The sequence below is a fragment of the Pyrgilauda ruficollis genome, unplaced genomic scaffold, assembly GCF_017590135.1.
Source record: "Pyrgilauda ruficollis isolate IOZ18807 unplaced genomic scaffold, ASM1759013v1 scaffold56, whole genome shotgun sequence".
NCBI classification, from domain to species: domain Eukaryota; kingdom Metazoa; phylum Chordata; class Aves; order Passeriformes; family Passeridae; genus Pyrgilauda; species Pyrgilauda ruficollis.
The window spans coordinates 1415268-1437481 of NW_024527266.1; the positions used below are offsets into that span (position 1 = coordinate 1415268).

General features: G+C 38.6%; 1 protein-coding gene across 3 annotated transcripts in view; it reads right to left on the reverse strand.

The window, feature by feature from the left end:
* Positions 1 to 22214, reverse strand: part of LARGE1 (LARGE xylosyl- and glucuronyltransferase 1) — a 279159-nt gene that overhangs the window by 248287 nt on the left and 8658 nt on the right. Inside the window, exon 1 of one of the 3 annotated variants that reach the window (XM_041481414.1) lies at positions 17030 to 17137. The exons of the other annotated variants lie outside the window; for them this stretch is intronic. Coding sequence (XP_041337348.1) covers positions 17030 to 17050 — 21 coding nt within the window. The 5' untranslated portion in view covers positions 17051 to 17137. Of the gene's footprint in view, positions 1 to 17029; positions 17138 to 22214 lie in introns of those variants that run through there. 3 annotated transcript variants of the gene reach the window in all.

Genomic DNA, 22214 nt, shown 5'->3' on the forward strand with positions numbered 1-22214 from the left:
TGGTAATAAAATGACAAGGAATAGCCTTCAAATATATTTTATTTTCAACTACCAGAATGACTACAAATGCCTATTTGATTATTCATTATCCTCCTTCATTGTCTTAAAAAATGTCTATTTTAGTGATTTATTTATCATGTTTTTTTAATTAAACTCAATAGTTTAGAAAAACTTCATCGATGAAGCACTGAACTTCTAAGATTGGAGGGGGGGATTTTCAAATGCACAGACATAAATCAGGAATTAAATTCCTTCTGAAAACCACTGGGAGTAAGTCTACTGTCTAGGTCCTGTATCTTCAGTGAAGATGTTTCAGCAAGAACCTAAGACAACACTAGTCAGAGCACAACTCTGGCTCAGACAGCATGAGCCTAGGCATGAAAGGTCATACCTGGAGCACTGACTGCACTTGGTGACTGAGCTGTCATTACTGCTTTAGCATCTCCCCTGAAGAAAGGAGCTGGGGTTCAGGCATTTGCTATCCAGTGCTGTCAGGTCATGGCTTAAGCAATCAGTGAGAGAAGCAAAGGTATCTCCTCAATTTAAACACAGATCTCCCATTTATGAAATGCAGGCCTTCCACACAGGGCAAAGAACCTCAGACTTGCAAAAATTTTTGCTGCACAAGACGACACATTTCAATCTGACTTATTTAAGGAGTCATATATCACCATTCTTCCAAAAGGATCCTCCCCATCTAAACCAGTTTTGGAGCTTCTGTTAAGATATACCTGTTGTAGATCATAGAATCATGAAAGAGTCTGGGTTGGAAGAGACTTTGAAGACGACATAGTTCCACCCCTCTGACATGGACAGGGACACCTTCCACTACACTAGGTTGCTCAGAGCATCCAACCTGGCCTCGAACACTTCCAGGGATGGAGCATCCACTGCTTCTCTGGGCAACATGTTCCAGTGCCTCACAACTGGGCACAGTAAAGGTTTTAATACATAAAATGTAGGCTGAAAACTCCCCCAAAATTTTAACAGTCCTATTACCATTCTTCTATTAACATTCTACTAAAAACATGGCATTTACATACATCTCCAGCAGGGACACATTATTAAGGGCGCATCCCTCAATTCCTATGCACAACAGTTGTTTTTCAAAAAATCATCTGTGGCTGAGGAAAGGCATTTATATTTCTTCCTGCTCTTCCTGTTCTACTGAATTCAGACTTTCAGAGTATTATCATAAAAAGACCAAATTCCTCTCCTCTCCCCAGCAGTCTCTAGGCCTTCTATAATGAAGGCATGCTTTTGAGGAAAAGAAGGGAAAAGGTCAGCATGGGCTAACTTGGATTCACTAACAAAGAATTAATAGTCATATTCATGTGGAATAAACCACTATCAAAAGAAAATTCTGTAACAAACCTCCATATCAATACTGTGTGTACAAACTGGACAGTAAGCTCAAGTGAACTGTTAGACCAAAACACAATTAATCTAAAACCTCCTTTTTACAGTAGGATAAGGAATAGTATCACAGCAGACTAGCCAAGACCACAATATAAGACCATTTATGAAGGCACATAAGTATTCTGAGGTACAAAACACCAGGCATAAGCACAAAACACCCTTTTCCTAGGCACCTCTCAAATTCTAAATTAGGCAGAATTACAGATTACATTTTCCTCTTCTAGGAGTATCTCAGAAGGAGCCAATCTACTTGCTGACTACTGTGTCTACTCATGTGATTAAATTATAAAACTCACCAAGATATCATGGATCAAAAGATCAAATGCCCCTTGCTTTTGACACCTATGGCATGGTAAAACAACATACTAAAATAATTCCTAACCATTTCTGTCTGGACAGCACAGAGTTAAGTTTTATCACTTCAAATACTCAGATGCCCTCCTGCAGCAAGGAATAAACACAAAATCTTCATGCTAATGAAAAAGAATTGCAATATGTGACTGTCTGATTATCTGCAGACAATCATATTTGATAAGAACACAAGATAGTATATAATACCAAGGAATTGTCTCATAAACCAGAATATCCTATCTTTATAAATAATTTCCCCTGAAAGAAGTTGTGGTGAACAGCTTCTACAGCACAGGCACACTGCAGCTATGTACATATGCATATGGACAAGGAAAAGATAAGGTTGCCAGCTTCAAAGATGAGAGGGCAGAAATGGAAGCTTACTCACAAGTCATACATACTGGAGGTGTGAGGTAGGAGGGAAGAATAATAGCTCATCCTGAAAACAAGGATCACTGCACATTCCCAAAAGTAATTTGACACTGAATATGAAAATAATAATAAATACATGTATATATATAAATATCTAAAAATAAAAGCTCCAGAAAGTTGTCTTTGATCTGAATAAAAAAGGTTACATCATGAACTCCTAAGACAAGGCAAGGTACAAAGGCAGACCAAAATTTTTCACATAAAGGCATCAGGATAAATAGCTTCAGTGACTGAAAGACCAGTGTATTGCACCATCCGAAAAAATTAATATCTAATAACAGCTATAACCATGCTGACTTCCAGACAGGAAAACCAATCTTGGCAAAATTTGCAGCCAAAACTAAGTGCATTTCTTTTAAAACTTTTATAACTGGGAAACATTCTAGAAAGTTGGATTACAATATCACTTTCTTTAAAACAATTGTATATTACAGATTCGACAGGCTCTGCCAGTAACAAATACACTCACCCACTCACCACCTGTGGATAAGAAACTCTGCAAGGCAAATGGACACAAGATTTATTGCCTTCTGCAAATCTTAGATTTTCATTTACATACATACCTACATATATCATAAGGTTGCAAGGATACTCAAAGCCCTGCTGTAGGACAGTCACTCCCTGGAGCAAGAAAGGCAGCCTGACACAACTGAAAGGGGTGTGAGGGATTATTTCTTCTTTTTGAAGCAGCCTAACTTTGCCTTTTCAAAATCAGACACAGGCCTCCTCCCACAAAGCACCAGCTCCCCTTTTTATCTCCTGAATTAGAGTATTTAACAGAATGACCACCAGTACCTGATGAAGTTTCCACTTCCTAAGGGAGCTCAACTTGGCTGGCTTAAGAACAGAATTTCAGAACTCACATCAGACATAAAAGGGATGAAAGGACCTATCCCATGGTACTCTCTCAAAAATGCTACAGAAGTATCTCCCATTGCATCAATATTTCATGCCTCCTGGCTCCTGAGAGAAGGGAGGTTGCATAGCATCCCCAACAGAGGAAAAAAAAAAAACCACTTTTTTTTTTCTTTTTTGTTTAAACAAATGGAACACTTCTTTTAGAATCCATATATATCAGAAAGCTTCCCAGAACTACTGCGTTAGTTTCCTATCTTTTGCTCCTACCGTGAATCATACACACAATACCAGCTAAACCTTCCCTTTAGGTGTCACATGCTGCTCCAAAACTAGCAATTATTTCTGTTATGTTTGCTTTACTATAAAGCTTCACAGAATTCTATGTATATGCAGGTAATAACTTCCCTTGAGCTTAGCTGATCAAATTCTGAAACTATTTCACCTACAAACATCACTTCAATGGTACACAAGATAAGCCAAGTTCCTTGTTTTTCCTTTTAAGCTTCTGTAGAAGCAGTTCCTTTCCCATGAACACTGGCAAGTTTGTTTTGTCTAGTAATTGAAATAGTACAACATCTTGCTTAGTTTCCTCTAAAGTACAACCAAGTTTTAGTGCTCATAAAAAGGCAGCAGTACTGAAAAACCTACGTAGACTAAGAGATCAGGCAAACTTCCTCACAGACACTTAAAATTGTTGGTAACTTTCATTCCCCAACAACAACAAAAAATCCACCTTCTTAGAGAATGGCCAGGTGCCCATAGCTGGCAGCACTTCCCTTTCCCTCGCTGCTAGAGTTACCCTCTTCAAGCTGTGGTGCTGCGCATCCAAATCTCTAATCTTACAGGCTCTTTGCACACTGCCAGCAAACACCACTGAGTGTGATTCTCCCAAATACATTTTGAACAGGCACCCTAACACGCCGCAATGATACTGAACATGAGTTCCATATCTCCTGTCTCCTTTCTCTGTTTCATTCTCCACACTGAGTCTCTCCTCCCACTCCCCTGTTTCTCCACACTGGCAGAGAAAGGCAGTCGTGGTTCCAGCTGCCTGCAACTTAATAAAAGTCATTAGGCAAAATCATGTATTTCCATTGCTACAAACAGAACACTCAGGAAAGTGCTCCTCAAAAAGAGAGAAAATTAAGAGGCTCATAAAATACAACCAAGGAAAAGTAAAACATTTATAAGATGTGTTTTAGGCATTTACAGGGATTTTGCTGTAAAAATGTTCCTAATGTCTAATACTGTCTTAACTCAATAGTTAATTAGCAGAAAAGCAGATCTGACTGGCTTAATGTGAATTGTAGCATGAGCAAGAGGTAGAACTAGATGATTTCCTGAGGTTCCTTCCAACCCTAATTATTTGACAAATCCATGAAAAACATTAAGGGAGTCTTAAGATTTGCTGCTGGACATCGAGAGACCTGGGAGTACAAGACAATCAACATTCCATGACAACTTCAAAATGGCATTGCAGAAGGAAGGGAAGACTAGAGAGTTTTGGGGAAGCTCTTGCAGGAGTCTCACCAGATTGACAAAGATCCATACAGCTTGGTAGATGAAGCTGTATCTATCTAGACATGAAGTTTAGAAACAATAAATGAGCTTGTAGACAACTTACTACTTTAAAAATGGTTCTTGCCTTCTATTTTTGTTCTACTCTTAAAACATCATACACACCACTGCACATTATTTCTAAAGGAGAAAATAATCAAAGTACAAGACTTAGGATTTTGAAATTCCACCATTGATAAAGACATTGGATTGAACCTTTGAGACAATAAAGGGAATTGAGGTACATATGCCCCTCACGCCATGAAATCCAGGATTCAGGAAGGACAGTGGAAATGTGGGCCACAGTAAGTACATTAAAATACAATACAAAACTGTGGTATATAGTTTCTCTCTCTTTTTTTTTTTTTTTTTTTTTTTTTTTTTTTTAAGCAGCATCTCTATTCAGCAGCGGTTTATATTCAGGAAGTCATAAGGGCTTTAAAGAATCAGCATTACTACTGACATGTCTCTCTCACTAAAATGATGAGGTTGACTTGTCTGTTCCAAAGAAATTTATTAACATAAGGCAAATTAAGAAGACTTTTTTAAAAAGTATCTTAGTAATCCATTTCTTATTTTCTGCTCATCTCTGAAGAAGACATAGATAATGAAATTCAGTCAAGTCAGACTAAATTTCCTATCATCAGTGTGGCAGTATTTGGGTTTCAGACAATAAGAATTTTGTCATCCTCTAAAATAAGTTTACTACTAGCACATTTTTTTACAACTCTATGGGCTTTTGTACTTCTTATTTTAAGGGAAACAGCTTCTTTTCCAGCACTTACATAGAGGCTCATTTTAAAGCTTACATATTCTCTTGGCTTACTTTAAGGATAGATGAAGCTGGCAGCTGTCCACTGAGAGAGTTAGGGGCAGTAAAAAGCCCCACAACTTACAGTGCTCATTATTCACTAAGCATAGTTATCACCCAGCAGTAAATGGGCAAACTGGCAGGAATGATGACATTAATGCCTTACCAGCCTGCTGGAGATGAAAGGAGCACTCCACCCTGCTCCAGGAAGTAAAGCTAAAACCTTTTGGAGTTTTCTCTTATTACGAGAAACGCTGTCAAAAGAAGCAAATAATTCCAGTTAAGACTGCCCAGGAAAAAAAAAAAATAAAGACAGCATGATGCCTACTGATTCTTATGAATGGGAAAAGTACAAATGCTGGCAAAGTTCACTTTTTGCTATCATACACTTAAGATACTGGCACAGCTAACAGAAACCTCTGGTATACAGACCCCAAAGAACTTAAGTTCTTGTAGATCTGCAGGGCCTACTTTTTCCAACATGTGCACTTCAGCTTTGCAGTCTTTAACTATGAACAAAATCTTCAAAAATATCTCCAGAGCAATAGATATCATCCCAGACTTCTGCCAAAAAAAAAAAAAAAATCAAGACAATTTTGTACATGGAAAAATGAATTTTGAAGGTGGGACTTAAAAGCATTCACATTAGTAAGGCATGAATACAGGGACCAAGTGGAGCTCAACTTTTTCCCTCTAAATGCACTCCACTGCTAACCATGCCTCCTGCAGCAGGACTCAAAATGTTACCATGCATTTAATACTGCAGAACAGCTCAGCTCTTCACTGCAGACCTATCCCACTCTCAACATCAGCTAGCCGGGGAAAGAGAAGCGGCACAAATCAAGATGATGACAAACCTCAGCCCTGCTTAAAGAGCTTCTTGCCTTTCATTTTACCACTTCCACTACTTCTCTTCCCACTGACACCATCACCACTATCACCAAAAAAACCTCAAACTTCAATCTATTAGTGAACAAGGTTTACGTACCTCTTATGGAAGAAAAAAATATTTGATGTACAAATTACCATGATGGTTACTCAGCTCTCCCCAGTGTTAGTAATATATTCTGCACACTTACATTTCATTTAAATGGCTCAGGGTAACAAGCAGAATGAGAAATTCTCTTATTATAACAGACCCATGAAGAGGCATGAGTCTGGAATGATTAGTCAGGACAAGACAGTATTCCAATTCTGTATTTAAAGAGTTTTTAAAACTGTATGAAACAGGAGAAAGCGTAACAAATATAATAACTTTTTTTCTGCAAAAGACAGCAATAAAAATTTGCTTATCCAATATTTGAGAGCACACGTGGTGACTCAGGTTGGAAAATAAACACAACCACTAACACAAGGTCCTGTTTCCATTCATTTCCAGCTCTGCCAAAATCCCACACCTGAGGCGCCTTCAATGCCACCTGTCTCCCCACACTCTGAATTTGTTCACATTGTTACACCATGCTTTGAAATTTTAAATCTAGCATAAAGAGATCACTTGTATAATTTCATCGCTGCTGGTTGAGCTTTATATATTTTCTGTCATGAATCACTGAGCAACAAGTGTTTGTATGACCACTTCTCACACAATGTGCAGTCCAATCAGTGAGGTCAATCAACATGTCAACCTTTCAGGTGTTATAGGAAAAGACATGGATTAGAGTCACAGCCACCCAAAATGCTCCAAACAAAATATTTCAACCTGTAAAACAGAAAACCACATTTCTGACTGTGCAGTGCCATAAAAGCTGATTGGGTCAAAAGGTTCTTCAGAACAGTATGCTCATTAAAGTTTCAAGCTGTCAAGTCTAATCATACTGTAAGGTACAATATCTGCTTACTATCTCCTCCAGGAAATGCCTGCACAACATATTTAACCAGCAGCCACACAGGCAACTTTAATTCTGACACATCTTCAAGTGCTTTGGTTTTAATTTTTTAGTCTTTCACATTTTTTAATGTGACACATCTTTAAGCAACTTGACAGTTCAACAGTTAAGATGCAGTACCTCTATTGCTACTGGATTTCTAAATACCAATGTTTACTGTTCCATTATTTTTACTTTAGTGGCACCAAAGTATTAAAAAAAGAGAACTAAACTCAGCATGGGCATCTCCAGGGGCAATGTCATTTTTCTCTCAATTTCATATAAATTTCAGTAAATATTGATTTTAAAAAACGCTCACAAAACAGAGAATAACATCCAAGAAATTTCAACACTGACTACCCTCTTTCATTTAACTGACTTTTCCTCTCACATAGCTGGACATTGGTTTGTTTTTTCAACAGCAGTTTTTAGCAGTAGAGCACATTTCTGGCACAGACTGTCAGCCACAAACTTGGGATTTCAGGTATCCATAACATTGACCCAGATTATCTATGAAGTACTGTCCCCTGTGTGGAAATCTGGAGAGAAACACAGTTGCTATACAAAGCTGAGAAGCACACACTTTCTCCTTCAACATGCAGGTGGGTAATAGTCACATAACATGAAATGTGAGGGAGTAGAGATCCTGGAGCTGCTTTTAGCCCCACAGCTCAACCAGCACCCTTTCTTGCAATGTCTAAAGGAAAGAATAATTGCTATAGGTGTATTTCTCCACCATATGTGTCTATATTTGCAAAGGAATAAACCACAAAAATTTTGAGAAAGAACATGCTGGAGCTACTGCAAAGTGTAAAGCCATTTAGCAAAAAAACCCTTACTATCTACAGCAATGGATGTTGTGTCCTGGAAAGGTAAAAATTTCTGAACACATATGAGTCAAACACACGTGCCATCAGAAACCTTTTATACAACCTACAAGGAAATATGCTTTTTCTGTCAGATGAGAACATGGCCACCTCACAACGATCCCCCACATCAGCCACTTCCAGGCAAAATTACCTGTAATTAGGTCAGAAAATGGAAGCAATTTCTTCCAAATTTCAGCTTGGCAGAACACAGCAGCTTTGCTGCCTACTGTCACTTCACAGCCCAACTGCAAGGGAGTGTCTCATGGAGTCGCCCAAACCCAGCTCTGCTGCTGCCTCCAGGTCTCAGCAGGGGACCTGGCCGGCCCCTGGCAGTGGGGAAAACACAGCTCCAACACTGACTGCTTCCTCATCTTTGAGCTCGTCATGGTCTAGCCAAAAAAAAGTAAAATCTCCCCCAGCCACCAGAAATTTCAAAAAAAGATCATAGATAACAGTCAAGAATAAAATACACTTTCATGGGTATCTGCTGTGTACTAGCCATCTGAAGGAGATAGCACTGATTTCGCCTTTAATCCACACCATTAGGAACCACAACATTTAGAACGCTTCACAAGATTACCAAAAAAGGGTCTGTAAATATGTTGTATGTTGTACAGCAACAAACCCAAGAGCCAAAAAAGTCCAAACAAAAATCTTTTCCCCAACCAACATAGGATAAAGGCACAAAATTCTAAAAAGGCTCTTGAGGACTTTGTTGCACAGACATGTCATCCTCAAGAATGGTCAATATGACAGTGACTGACAGTGCAAGAAGTTCAAAGATTAGTTAAACATCTTTGAGTGACACAAACAGAATTTACAAAAGGAAGCTATCCAACAAAGCAAGGTCTTGTCTGCCAGATTTTTGGCTTTCATATTATGGATGGTCAAGAGTTCACAAAAGAGCTGTATTGATTACAAAGATCAACAACAAGAAAACAAAGATTTAAATGTCTCTAAAAAGAAAATAATTTTATTATCTAATGAAATCAGCAAGAGCTTCCAAAGCAAATCTCAAGAGAACAGTATACATGGAAGTAGATTATTTCCATGCATTTAACTGCTTTGCTTGGTCCAGATAGTGCTTACACACACACGCATTACCACTCATACCAAAGTCATAAAATGTTAGTATTTCTTTTACAAACCTCTACTTGTATGCCAGCAGTGGTCAAGTATGTCTAAGGGTGCTGTTATCTATCACTTTCTTGATATGCACTGAGACCAGTCTTGACAGAGGGATGTAAGGTTTTAAAGAATCTGAAATCATCATAAAGGCAGTCTGGCCATGATTTTACAATAATATAATCTGAAGAGTAAGAAGGCAGTAATCACTTCATTTTGTCCTCCACTGGGCATGAAAATATATCTGCAAACTCTTGCTTTTCCCCCTGCAATAGTCCTGGTATTTTGTTTAATTAGTAAGGACAGTTTATCCAAGAGGACAACACCTCAGTCATTCAAGCAGGATCATAAAATTTACAGTCTGAAATTTGACAGCACAGCTATCAACTTCATGAAACTTTTATTATCAGAGTTGAAAAATGCGCCATTAACTAAACATACCCTTTCTTTTGTGTTTTCAAGAATCCTTTGTAAGTTCCCATGTAGAAACATAAGGAAGATTTACACACTCAGTGTCCAGGCCAGCTGTCACCCCAAAAGACCACCTTTCTTTAAGCTATGGTGCTTATTAACTTGGTTCTAACACTCACTTGCAAGGGAACTACTGTCATGAACTATCCCCAGCTTATAATATCAACAAACAGAATCCATGAGATGGAGTACTTTAGTTGTGAATCTTTACCAATACACCAGGGAGTGGGCTGCTGAACTTGTGGCTAATTACCCATTGGTACGCAGGTTCTGCATGTAAAAATCACTGTTACTTTGGCATAGACAGCGACAGCTCCAATTAATAGACAGAAAAACAATTCTTGGCAAGAGAAAGCAAAACATGGCCAAACATGCTAATGCAGCAGTCTGTTCTTGAATTCCCAAGTCTGGACTAAGTAAATATTTTTAAGCCTCTATGAGGTGAAAAGAAGGACAAAAAAAAAAAAAGGAAAAAATGCAGTATTTGCAGCCACTGAGGTTCTCAGCTTCTTTTAATATGAAGCTTTTAAGGAGAAGCAACTAATCTACTCCGCTCCCTGTTTGTGTTTGCAAATTTAATGGAAAGATGCAAAGCAACCCTTGTTCTGTAAGTTAGTGAACCATCTCTCGTAACAAAGGTAATAAATTGAATGGCTCTAGCACACAACATATGAGCACAAAATACATGTCAAAGAGTCATTTTGGCTTAGTCCAGGAGTTACTCCATCAATGAAACAAACTTATTTCTTCATCAGCCCTCTTAAATTTTAAACATAAAACATAAACCAGCTCAGTTTTTTCCATTCACATGCAGTTGAAACTAAACCCAAATTTTTAGAACATGAACAGTGCAATTGTTTAGAGCTGAAGGAGATCAATTTTGAAGAAAAAGAAAAAATTGTCCATTAGAGATCCATTGTCATTCCTAGGAAAAACATCTCACAAATGCAACCAAATGTCACGTGTGTGCTCCAAGAATAGAAAGGGAAAAGACTTCCATAACAGACCTTTGAATGAAAAGCTCAGGGAGGAACTTGTGTGGTTTTTTAATCCACTATGAAGTTTTTTAACAGTGCTAAGAAGTAGTTGATGTGGATCTGAAGGGAATTCCACACCAATGTGCCTTAGTGAAATTTTACCTACTAATAAACCTCTTGAGGGTAACAGAGTAGTACTGATCTTCTGAACCTGATACTGACCGTGACCTCTGCTTCCACCGTGAATTTCAGGGATGGCTGAAAGCTGATCACACCCTCCCCCCAGATATCAGCTGGAGGTGGCTCTAGTCAGATGCCTACCCCAAAACTAGAACATTTAAACCTGAGTTGCTTTGGGATTTAACCAGTCTTGTAGCATTCCTTTTTCTCCTCCTCCCCTCATTTCTCTCATGCTCCTATAAAGATTACTCAGGCAACCATATTAAAAAATCATATGAAGTGACCAATTATCACAAAACATCTGAGAAAATTCACATTATAAAGGAGGTTTTTTTTGAGGAAGACTCCAATTATAAAGGATTTTCTATTGTAACCAGAAAAGGACCTCTGTTGCAACTTAACGCTCCAATGCAGGAGAGTAACAGTAGACTATGTGGTTACAAAGGGAGCAGAATGTCCAAGTTCAGTTACTGATTTTTACTTTGTTCAGAAAAATATCAGGCTAATGCTTGGATTAGCGAATAAAGGGTAAGCCTTACCGGGAAAAAGAATTTGCTTCTTTCCAGATACAGGACAGGTTCATTTAAATCTCAATAAATGGATTTTAAGAACTCTTACGGAAACATTAACTGTGCTTTTACTTCAATTTTAAGTCATCATGTGGGAAGATAATGTTCTTTTACTAGTAATACCAAGTCTTGGGCCAGCCAGAAAGCAAAAAGGAATTTTAGAAGGGTGGCGGGAAAGAGGAATTTCATGTAGCATACAGCATTTAATCTTGCTATAGAAGTTAATTTGAAACTTTTAGCTGCCTCCCATTCTCCCAATATCTGCTGGACATGGTTACCTTTTGTTTTGTTGAGAAATGTGAAGTATTTTTTTATTCCAACTGACCTACTTTATTCCAAGAGCTACTAATAAAATGTGCTGCCATATTCTTAAGCTTCTCGAAAAATCGAGATCATTTGTGCCATTCAGTATTTGCTGCTACTAACCTTAGTACAGGTACAGCTGTCCCTCCAATTTTTGAGCTTCCATGGTTTTTGATTCAATTAATGCCCTTTAAGTATTTTCGTTAGGTCAGTTTGGCATTTGTGCACTGTTTTCTGAATGGTCTGTACTTCTAGCCAATACTGCTCAATTGGCTTCCTACAGAAATACCTGGGAAAAAAACAGGAAATGCAACTGATAACACAAGACAGAATCATCAGTGATCAAACCATAAAATGTGGGACCTTCTTTGACTCAGAATCTTAAAAGATTAAAATCTCAGCATTAGATATAGTTTAACCTTTATTCATGGACTCCTAAATTCCTGTAATGGGGAATAGCTGTTGGAATTCTACAGTCTGAATCATCAGGCCAGATAATCAGATTGATTTTTCTGGCATTAGCAAACATCTCATTATGGAAACCATCCCCACCCCCACCCCCCAAAAAAAAACCAACAAAAACCTGAAAAAAGAAAAACGTGAAAAATGAAAGGACTAAGAAATGCAGAGCACCCTACACTACTAAACAAAACAAAAATAGCAAGCATGCCCCCTATTATATCTCAACAGGATATCCATCTGGAAAGTCTTACCTTCCAGATGCTTTCCTCTACTATTTCATTGTCCTGCTAATCTCTAAAACTACCCCTAGGGGGAAAACAAAATACTACACAATTTATTGTCATGCTGTTGTTTTAAAATTGGACAATATAAAGGGAAATAGATCCTGGACAACAGTCAGTGTCCATACTACAACTACAGAAGCAGAAAACCAGAACTGGATCAAACTGAAATAAAATTGAATACAAAGCCTATATAAAAATAAATTAATAAAAGCAAAAAAGCATCTTACGGCAACACAACAGTAAGTGCATATGCAAAGAATAAAAAAACCTAAATAAATTAGGGAGCCTACCTATCTCTTCTCCTCAAACAATCAAGAGTCAAATCACATGTCTATGGCCAAACCTTCATACAACTTTATCTTTTTTTAACATAGAAGCATTAAGTCAGTCAAACCAAACTACTACTACAGCACTTTGGAGAAGTCCACAAAATGTTCTCCCCAGGCTTTGGAAGGATGACAAGGTTTCCTCTTACACAAATCAACGGTAACCTAAAGAATCTCACAAGCCTGTCAGTGAAGCAAGGCAGAGGCCTTTCATTCAGTTACAGGGAGTTTGAAATCAAGTCCTTTAAATCTGAAAGTGACACTTCCTAGCCAGGTACATGAATGCTTGGGCTTTGAGACTATTTGGACTACTTTTTGGTACCACTGGAGTTCTGTGGCCAGAAGCTCTTACTGCCCATTGTGAGTGATTGGAACACACTGAATGCGGCATTCCCATGCAGAAAGTACCTCCAACAAGGAGTTCACAAAGTACTCACAATAAATAAATATCTCAGGTACCTAAAAAAGGATGAGTTTTATTGCTCTCGTTTTCTTTTGTTGGATTGCTTTTAAGTATGATTGAATTTACATAATACCTCTTTCCAACTCAAGGTGCAACACTACAAGCAAGCAAAGAGCTGACTCAAAATACAAATAGAGTAGTAACAAACTTCTGGCATATCAGTGCAAAGAGACACACATTGAAGAATAAGAAAAAGTATTTGGTTTGACATTGCTGACACTGCTGCCATTCTCTGTAGCATTACTTGTAAAAGATTTGGAGGTGTTTTTAGAAGATGCTATTTCATTCTTTCCAGGTGTGTTATCTAAAAAACCCCCTCATATCAGTGGAGTAAGTAGCAAGTAAAATCACTGCAGCAAATTCACATAAAAAATTAAAAGCAGGGGTTTACACACCTTTATCCTCCCAAGTTGAAAGCACCAGACACACATGTTCCAAATAATAAAGCAATACATGTACTCTGCACATATAAAAAACAACTCCTAAAATTACTATGAATGTCTGCCCACCATCAGTCTTTCTTCAGGATATGGAAAATATTTCAGTCATCATTTCTGTCTGCAAATATAAAAAGTATGCCATTTTAAAAAAAAGCACAACACAGTCACAATCTTCAACTGGAAAACATCCTCCTTTACATGGCATTCAGACAGTTCAAAAGACAGAACACATTCCTGAAACAACTTAAAAAGAAAAGCATCTTCTAACTTATAGGAGGAATAGCAGCAAAAATTTCCTGCATTGTTTTTTAAGTTGTAACAGTTAAAAATGGAGAGATGCTGTACTTCAGTAGAGCTAGAGAAGACAGGTTCATTTGCTGTAGTAACATTTACTACAGAAATATTTTTATTTGTCATAGCATCACCCTCTATTGCACAAGTAGCTATCTACTAGGACACAAGCCTTTCTCACCACTGCTAGTTTGTCTCAGAGGTTTTTCAAAGATTTCTGCTCATAAAGTGTTTGTCAAAATGCACTTGCACATAGCACAAGGCAAAGAGGAGATGAGAGACAGATGCTTCTGCATGGTAGTGGGCGGGATGGGAGAGAAGCTGGGGAAGCAGCTCTGCATCCAATCCATTACAGCTATTTTCCTTTTAACCATCTAACAGCAAGTCACAAATTCACCCTAAACGCATCGAATCCTCTGAACTTAGGAAATGATGCATTATTGAAGTCACAGCAGGGAAGCCAACTCACTTTAGAGGACATAAAAGACTAGCACTAGAACAACCTTTTTCATCACAAGGTTATGGATTAAAAACAAAGGCAATGTTTTAAAGTAGTGAGAAGATGCACAGTCAGAGAAAAAGCAAGGTAAAGGCATCATTTGTACTTCTTTCCAGAATAAATTCCTTCCTAGAAACACTCCTCTCAGACAGATTTTCCACCTCAAAACCAGCACTACAATCTCGTGGTTCCCTGCTCCAGCATGTAACCTTTCTTCCACATACATTTTCCTCAGCTACTTGAGTGCACATCTCTTGCAATAAGCTGGGTGTCTGAGATCTGAAACTCACTTCCATCTCCTACAGATTCTACTGCTGCATCATCTACTGCTGTAAAACTGCAGCTGCAGTGAAGTTGGAAAGTAAAGAAATTTTTAATTTTTTTTCTTCTGCTTTAGATTGCTTATTTTAATATAGGCCTTTACTGGTTGCAATATTTGTCAAAAAACACAAAGTTGCAAGTTTTACCAACCTATATTCACGTATACCAACTACATATAACACATACTGCAGGTACAGAACATGTGTATCTTACTAAAGTTCCAATATATCAAAGCACAAAATGAAAGACATTTTCATATGGTACGACCATGGAACAGAGCTAAGTGAGCAGACAGTCCTTATCTAGCTTGATCTAAGCTATTGAAAGTGAAATCAGAGGTGAAATGCATACAGCAAGGATGACTAAACCCGTAAGTGGCCCAAAATTATTTGGTTTATTATATGAATTCAAGAGACTACAATCATTGTGAACAGGCTATTATCAAATCTCTTCAGTGACAAAGCTTTCTGTTCAAGATAACAAATAAAGCAAGTGCATAAATCACAGGGATATGTGGCTTAAGACCATTATCCCAGAGGATTACAGACCGGTTTTTGCATTGTCCATCTTTGCTTTTAGTACCTCCACCTCTTAGTACCTCCTTTTCATATTGTAGCTCTTACTACCACTGCTATCTGAAGGCTAGAGTCCCCTATAGTTATGAATGGCAAACAGAAAAACCCTCTCATAGGTTAAGATAGAGTCTAGGGTAAGATTTAAAGGCACACTCAGTAAACTTGATTTAGTAGAGTGCTTTTAATGAGCTCTGCCTGTCTTGTCCAACTGTGTATGCTTCAATTACAGAGCACTGTGCTCAGCACCACAGACCGTGGTTGCCAGGCACCACCAAAGACCCGCGGCTCTTGTGCTCACCATGGGGCAAACATCTAATGAAGTAACTATGCTTGTTCCAAAGATGCTCACAAAATCCAAAGGTAAGGAAAACAAGTGGCCAAACCAGGGAAATATGTATCTGTAGGCTAAACAGGCAAGTACGGCAAGCAGCAGCTACCACACATTTGGAGATGCAGCAAGGTGGTGAAACTAGACCACCACTGTCATTGACAATATTTAGAATATTCATTACACACTATAGCGTGTAAGCTTCTCACAGTCTGAGTCAAAATGAAGACTTAAGAAAATATGCTGGAATTATATAGCATACAAATTCAGATTTTAACCTGGAACTCCAGATACAATGAGAAATCGATGCTCTGTTCAACCCTAAGCAGACAATTAAAAGATTTCACCAAGTAGCCTACAAACCTTATACAGGTCATCATGCCACCTCACCTTGTTAAAGTTACAGACATCACTACAGACACATACACTTCTCAATTTTTAAGAATACTTTTCAAAATACATCAACAAAAACCATCCCAAACACCTATCTTACCATCAACCTCTTTTTTTTTCCCCAGTAAGAAAGTGCAAACTGTTGGTCTCAAGGCAAGCCCTCTTTCCTACACATGCACACATGTGATCCAAAATGTGGTTCACAACCTAATCAGTAAAAACATGAATCGGTATAGTGAAAGTTGGGGTCCAAAAACTAGAAGCAAAATCAGAAGTGAGAGTCCCAGTGAGGAGGTGAAGAAGAAATACAAACATGCTGTTCTAATCTACTAATACGAGAAAACCTGAATACTATTTACAAAACCAGAATGCTCTTCTTCCTGACTACTAAGGCACTATTCTTGTAACGATGAGGAAGAAAGAAATTGGTTGGAAATCTTCAGTCCTAAATTTCTGCTTCAAAATTATGGTACTTTTCAGCAAGGCAGTTGCTGACTAAAGTAAAAAGCTTAGCAAAGCTGAGCAGTAATTAAGAGATTTCATTTACAACACAATTTCACATTTGTACAGGAGGCAATATGCTTCTTACAACATGAAATTTCCCATAAAACACATGGGGATATAACACCATCTAAGCCTTGCATTTGTCCTGTGAAATAATCCATCACCTCCTTTGGTAAATAAATATGTGCTCTGTTCTGGTTTCAGCCAGGACAGGGTTAATTTTTGCAACAGCCAGGAGGGGCATGACTGGGACTGGAGCTTACTCTGTACCACCTCAGGTCACTTTCTGGGGATGGAGGAAAGGGTCCTTCCCAGGGTACCACAGCATGACAGAGGGAACAGTTGGGTATATTCACCTCTTCCTTGGACACTGTCATCAGGATTGTTACTGTTCATTTTCTTAGTTCATTGCTGTTTCCAATAAATCGTTCATATCTCAACCTGTGACCTTTATCTTCTCTGCCTCCAATTCTCCTCCCCAGCCTGCCAGATGGGGAAATGAAAAGGCAAAGTGAGCAAGCAGTGCGTGGTTTGGAGGAGAACAGTGCGTGGTTTCAGTGAGAACACTTAACTGGGGAATACCTTTCTACACCAAGACACACTTGAATAAACACAACTACTGAAGGCAAAATTTAAGAGGTAATGAAAACACTCAGAGTCAAAGAGAGTAGTTCTTGCAACTTTTGAGGACCATGTATTCAAGTCCTGCTCGAAAATTTAAATTGACAGACATCGTGCTGTTACAGCCTCAATGGCTTTGCAATATTACAATACAATTTCCTAAGTTGTATTTACAGAAATTAGACCTGTATCAGTTTACACTTTGTTTAAAATCAGTCATTTCAGTCTGTCAACCCCTGAATATTTTAGATGCACATGCAGATAAAATAACATAGATGAGTCTGCATTTCCTAGCCAATTAAGAACAACTTGAAAATTGTCTACAGATCACCATTTATTCTAAATAATTTCATAAGAGTTAATGACCTTACAGATGAGAATTTTGACTGTGTAACACTCCATATCTTCACCTCAAAGATATTTCTAAAAGACCTTGAGCATTCACTAATTTTGTTTAATATATAAATATAAACATGGGACAGGCAGTTAGACACATCAGCATTCTAATTTGATTTCTGTAGAACTTCTTACTCCCATATGTAGTTTCATAATGACAACAAATTTTACAGTAACTGTGCCAAGTCTGGTTAGAGAATCTCTACTTTATTTGAATATTCCAGGTTTTTTTAAAGAAATAAATACCCATGAAACCAAAACTTCAGTCTACCTGTTAGCTACAGACATGAAGGAAGAGAAAAGAAAAAACCCTACCAAGCAAAATAGCACCTTGGACATCCAGTGGTGCTTAAAGAGATTAATTTAATGCATCAAGAACAGCCCATTCTGCATTCTGATATAACAATCTCAGATACACTTCTATGCCAGCCCTTAGCAAAGCAGCTTCTACAATACAGATCTTTGCCTGCATCAAAAAGATACTCCTGAGCCAGTGTTAGAGCAAAAGCTCCCCTCTCCATAAGCCCAAAATTGTTAGATTTTTGCATCCCCTCCAGTTTTCACAGAAAGTATAAGCCATTACAAGAACATCTCAAAGAAAAATTAGTTCTAAATGAAAGCAAGAATACTTAGCACCTTTCTTGTGCATTTCAGCTTTCAAAAACACTTTGCAAATATTAACATGCCAAGATATAAAAGCACCATTGTTTCAGTCAAAGGCAGCAAAAAGAGAGGATGCAGAAGTTGGTAGCAAAATGGATGGATGGCTGCTATTTTAATTTTGTAAACTGTGGTTTCATTTCCATCATAGTGATGCATTGAAACATGCTCTGCAGTACTAGAACAAAGCTGTATCATATTACTGAATACTGAGAGATTTTGGCAGACCGGGTTTAATTTCAATTCTAATACTTTTTCCACTGAAATTCCTGTTGCTTTTCCCAAATTAAACCTGAAACACCTTTTTTTATTCTATACCACCATGAAAAAAAGCTTTTACAATCCCATAAAGAAAGTGTTTTTCCTCTGCAGTTCCCATTACTGCCTTTCCAATGGCACACCTGCCCAGTAGAGTCAAGATGATAGATACAAAGATGTAGTTTGTTAAAGTTTGCTCAGTGCATGCTCTCAATTCCATTTTCTTTTTCTAAGGTGCTGTGTAGCTCTTTAGCCACCTCTAACAGAAAAGACATGCAAAATTATTAATCACAAAGCATCATCTGCTAAATTCATATTAAATGGGGGTGTCAAACACTAGCAATGTAGATCACTGTTGGGATCTCTTCAGAGAACTCTATCCCAATGATGCCATCCCAAAGCATCATTGCATGCATGTCAGTATTCCCTCACAGAAAACACTGGGCGCTGATGGACAGCAAGTTTATCCCAAACACCTCTGTCTGCTGTTTGGAATAAACACTCTGACAGGTCCTCATCTGTGCTGGTTAGCACCTCACTCACTCCACTGTCAGCAGCACTGATTTGAGGGAGACAGATCACAGAAAAAGTAAGGCAAGAATGGCCAAGCTTTTCACTTCAGTATTTAATGTCCATCTCATTAAGAGCCCAGCCTGGAGCCCTGTGAACCTGGCAGAAACATTCCCATTCAGGTTTTGAGGAGGGCCTTGAAAAATTAGGAGCTTGAACTTGATATTGAGAAAGGAACAGAAGCTAGCTAAGAGCAAGAGGCACAGGTTTCACGTTCTCCTACTGCTCAGCCCAGCTCAGCAGGCTTGATTACTAGTAGGAATTTGCATTGGGTTACCTCAGTCAACTCAGATGAAAGGTCCAGTCAGCAGAAAAAGCATGGAAGTTGGCTCCAGGTTAGCATTTGATAGGTCTATCTAACTGAAAACATCCTAGGGTATCATGTAACAATCTCCTTGGGTAGAAGTAATGAGGATTTGAAAATGGATCTGAGAAAATCAGAACAATTAGAGCCATTTCTCACTAGAAATATAGAAATCAATATTACAAACAGATCCTGAAAATGCTTCTGTCTTAATAGTGTTATCTCTGACCTGCTGCAAAACCAGTGCTCAATCCACTAAAACTCCACCAGAAATTCCACTTTGATCTGATTAATCAAAGACACCAGGTCCTAAAAATTATCTCAGTACCTGACTCAAAACAGACCAAATGGAATGAGTTTGTGGTGATCAGTATACTTGTATCACAAACTCAAGAGATGCATGGTGAATATAGGTAAAGAAAAGACACAAAAAATACAAGGAGACTTACATTTCTTTCTGTCTGTGATGAATGACTCAGTTCCTGCCATGTTAGATGCATTTCATCTTCATAAATTACCATCACATAGCAGGTGCAGTGGGATCTGTCTCAATCCTGCTAAAGGTTTTATGTATAGATAGTACAAAAATAAATTTAATTTAATTTATTAAATTTAATAAATAAATATTAAAATACTTACATTTTTAAATACTACTATTATATTTTATTAAATAAAATACTGGTATTTTATTTAATAAAATATTAAATAAATACTACTAAAAGTATTACATACTACTGTAATATTTTATTTTAGCACTTTCAAACTGAATATAAAAATATACTTAACGTACCATATCAATGTAAAAAAATGCAATCTAACAGAGAAAATCAGTTGTGTCCTAGAACTAAAGTGATTTTTTTCAGAATCATCCCATGTTGCGGCTTTCAGTAGATCTCAACACAGGAATATAGACTGTATTTCTTCCAAAGGCAATTTAACAAACTAAGCCACCAACAAATAAGCATGCATTACTCAAGCAACAATTACTGAGATTAAAAGCACAGCTGAAGAAATTTGAAAAAGGGGAAAGTACAAACTACCAGTTTTCAAACACTTCAGCACACTCTTCTGTATTTTCTAAGCACTTTTGGGCAGGAACGCTTTCTTGCGTTGGGAATTTCTGACACCCCAGCTATGTTGGTTGATGGTGTGAAGAGTGACTGCTGATTGATGTCACTTGGCTAGCAGAAGCTGCCACACTAGTCACAGTTATACTGGCAAAAACAGTGCTTTCAGCTGAATTGCTTCCCTCCGTTGTGGAATTTATTTTTTGCATGAATAAACATCAATATCGTAAACAGAAGGAATTCAAGATCCGTGTGCAGTTTCATGGTTATAATCTTGCTGGCATGAATGGAAACACGTTGCAATGGCTTGCATGAGTAGCGTGCTGTAAAAGAGGGATACAAGCTCACTGGGAAGGGCATGTCAGAAGGACCTGGAGACACCTTTCACGAGAGAGGCATCAGAATGCATAAAGCTTAGTCTGGGCATGGATGATGAGCTAAGTGAGAACTTACAGGCATGGATAGGGAGCAGACCAGTATGGGTGACACTGTAGTGAGTGAGCATCTGCCACAGGGCACCTGGCCAGGAAATCAAGTGGATAAGGCCCTCTACAGACATGGAGCAGCAACCTCACAATCACAGGCCTTGTCCTCATGGGGGAGGACTTAAACCACTCTGGTATCTGCAGGAAGGACGACACACCCAGGGATAAGCATCTAGAGCATTCCTGGAGAGCAGTGACAGAATCCTGACCCAAGCGACAGAGGAGCCAACAGTGAGACATTCTGTGCTGGACCTCATACTTACTAAAAAGGAAGGGCTCCTCAGGGACATGAAGGTCACAGGCAGCCTTAAGTTGCAGTGACCCTGGTGGCATTCACAACACCAATAGGAGGGAGAAGGGCAAAAAACCAAGAACACAGTCCTGGCATTCAGAATAGCAGACGTGGGTCTCTCTGGGGACCTGTTTGAAAATAGACCATGGGACAGGGCCCTAGAAGGAAAGAGGGGTCAGAGAAAGCTGCTTGATACTCAAGGATCCAAACTCAAGAAACATTCATCCCAAAGAGCAGAAAGTCATGCAAAAATGCCAGGAGGCCTATACAGATGAAAAAGGAGATCCTGGCAAAACTCAAACACAAAAAGAAAACATACAAAATGAGGAAGCAGGAACAGGCAGACTGGAAGGAGTACAGAGACACTGTCTGAACATGCAGAAATGCAGCCAGGAAAGCAGAGCCCACCTGGAGCTAAAACTAGTGAGGAATGTCAAGAACAAGTATCTGAAGGGAGGGAATAAAGATGGTAGAGCCAGATCCTTCTCAGTGATCCTGTTCAGTGACAGCAAAAGAAGCAACACGCACAAACTGAAACACAGGAGTCCCTCTGAACATCAGGAAACATTTTTTTTTTTACTGTGAGGGTGGCACAGGTTGCCCAGAGAGATTGTGGAGTCTTGATCCTTGAAGATACTCAAATGTATGTGAATTTCGTCCTAGGCAACTGGCTCTAGGTGGCCCTGCTTGAGCAAGGGTGATGGACCACTCCAGCAGTCCCTTCCAACCTCAACCATTACCTGACTCTTTCAAAGCACTGCTGTTACAGAAAATTTCCAGCCACAAACCAGTGTTTTGCTGCTGGTTTAGACCAGCCTTCCTGACCATAAAGCATCCTTCAGGTACACTCAGTGTACTTGTGCTTCACCCAGCATGCAATGAGCCCTC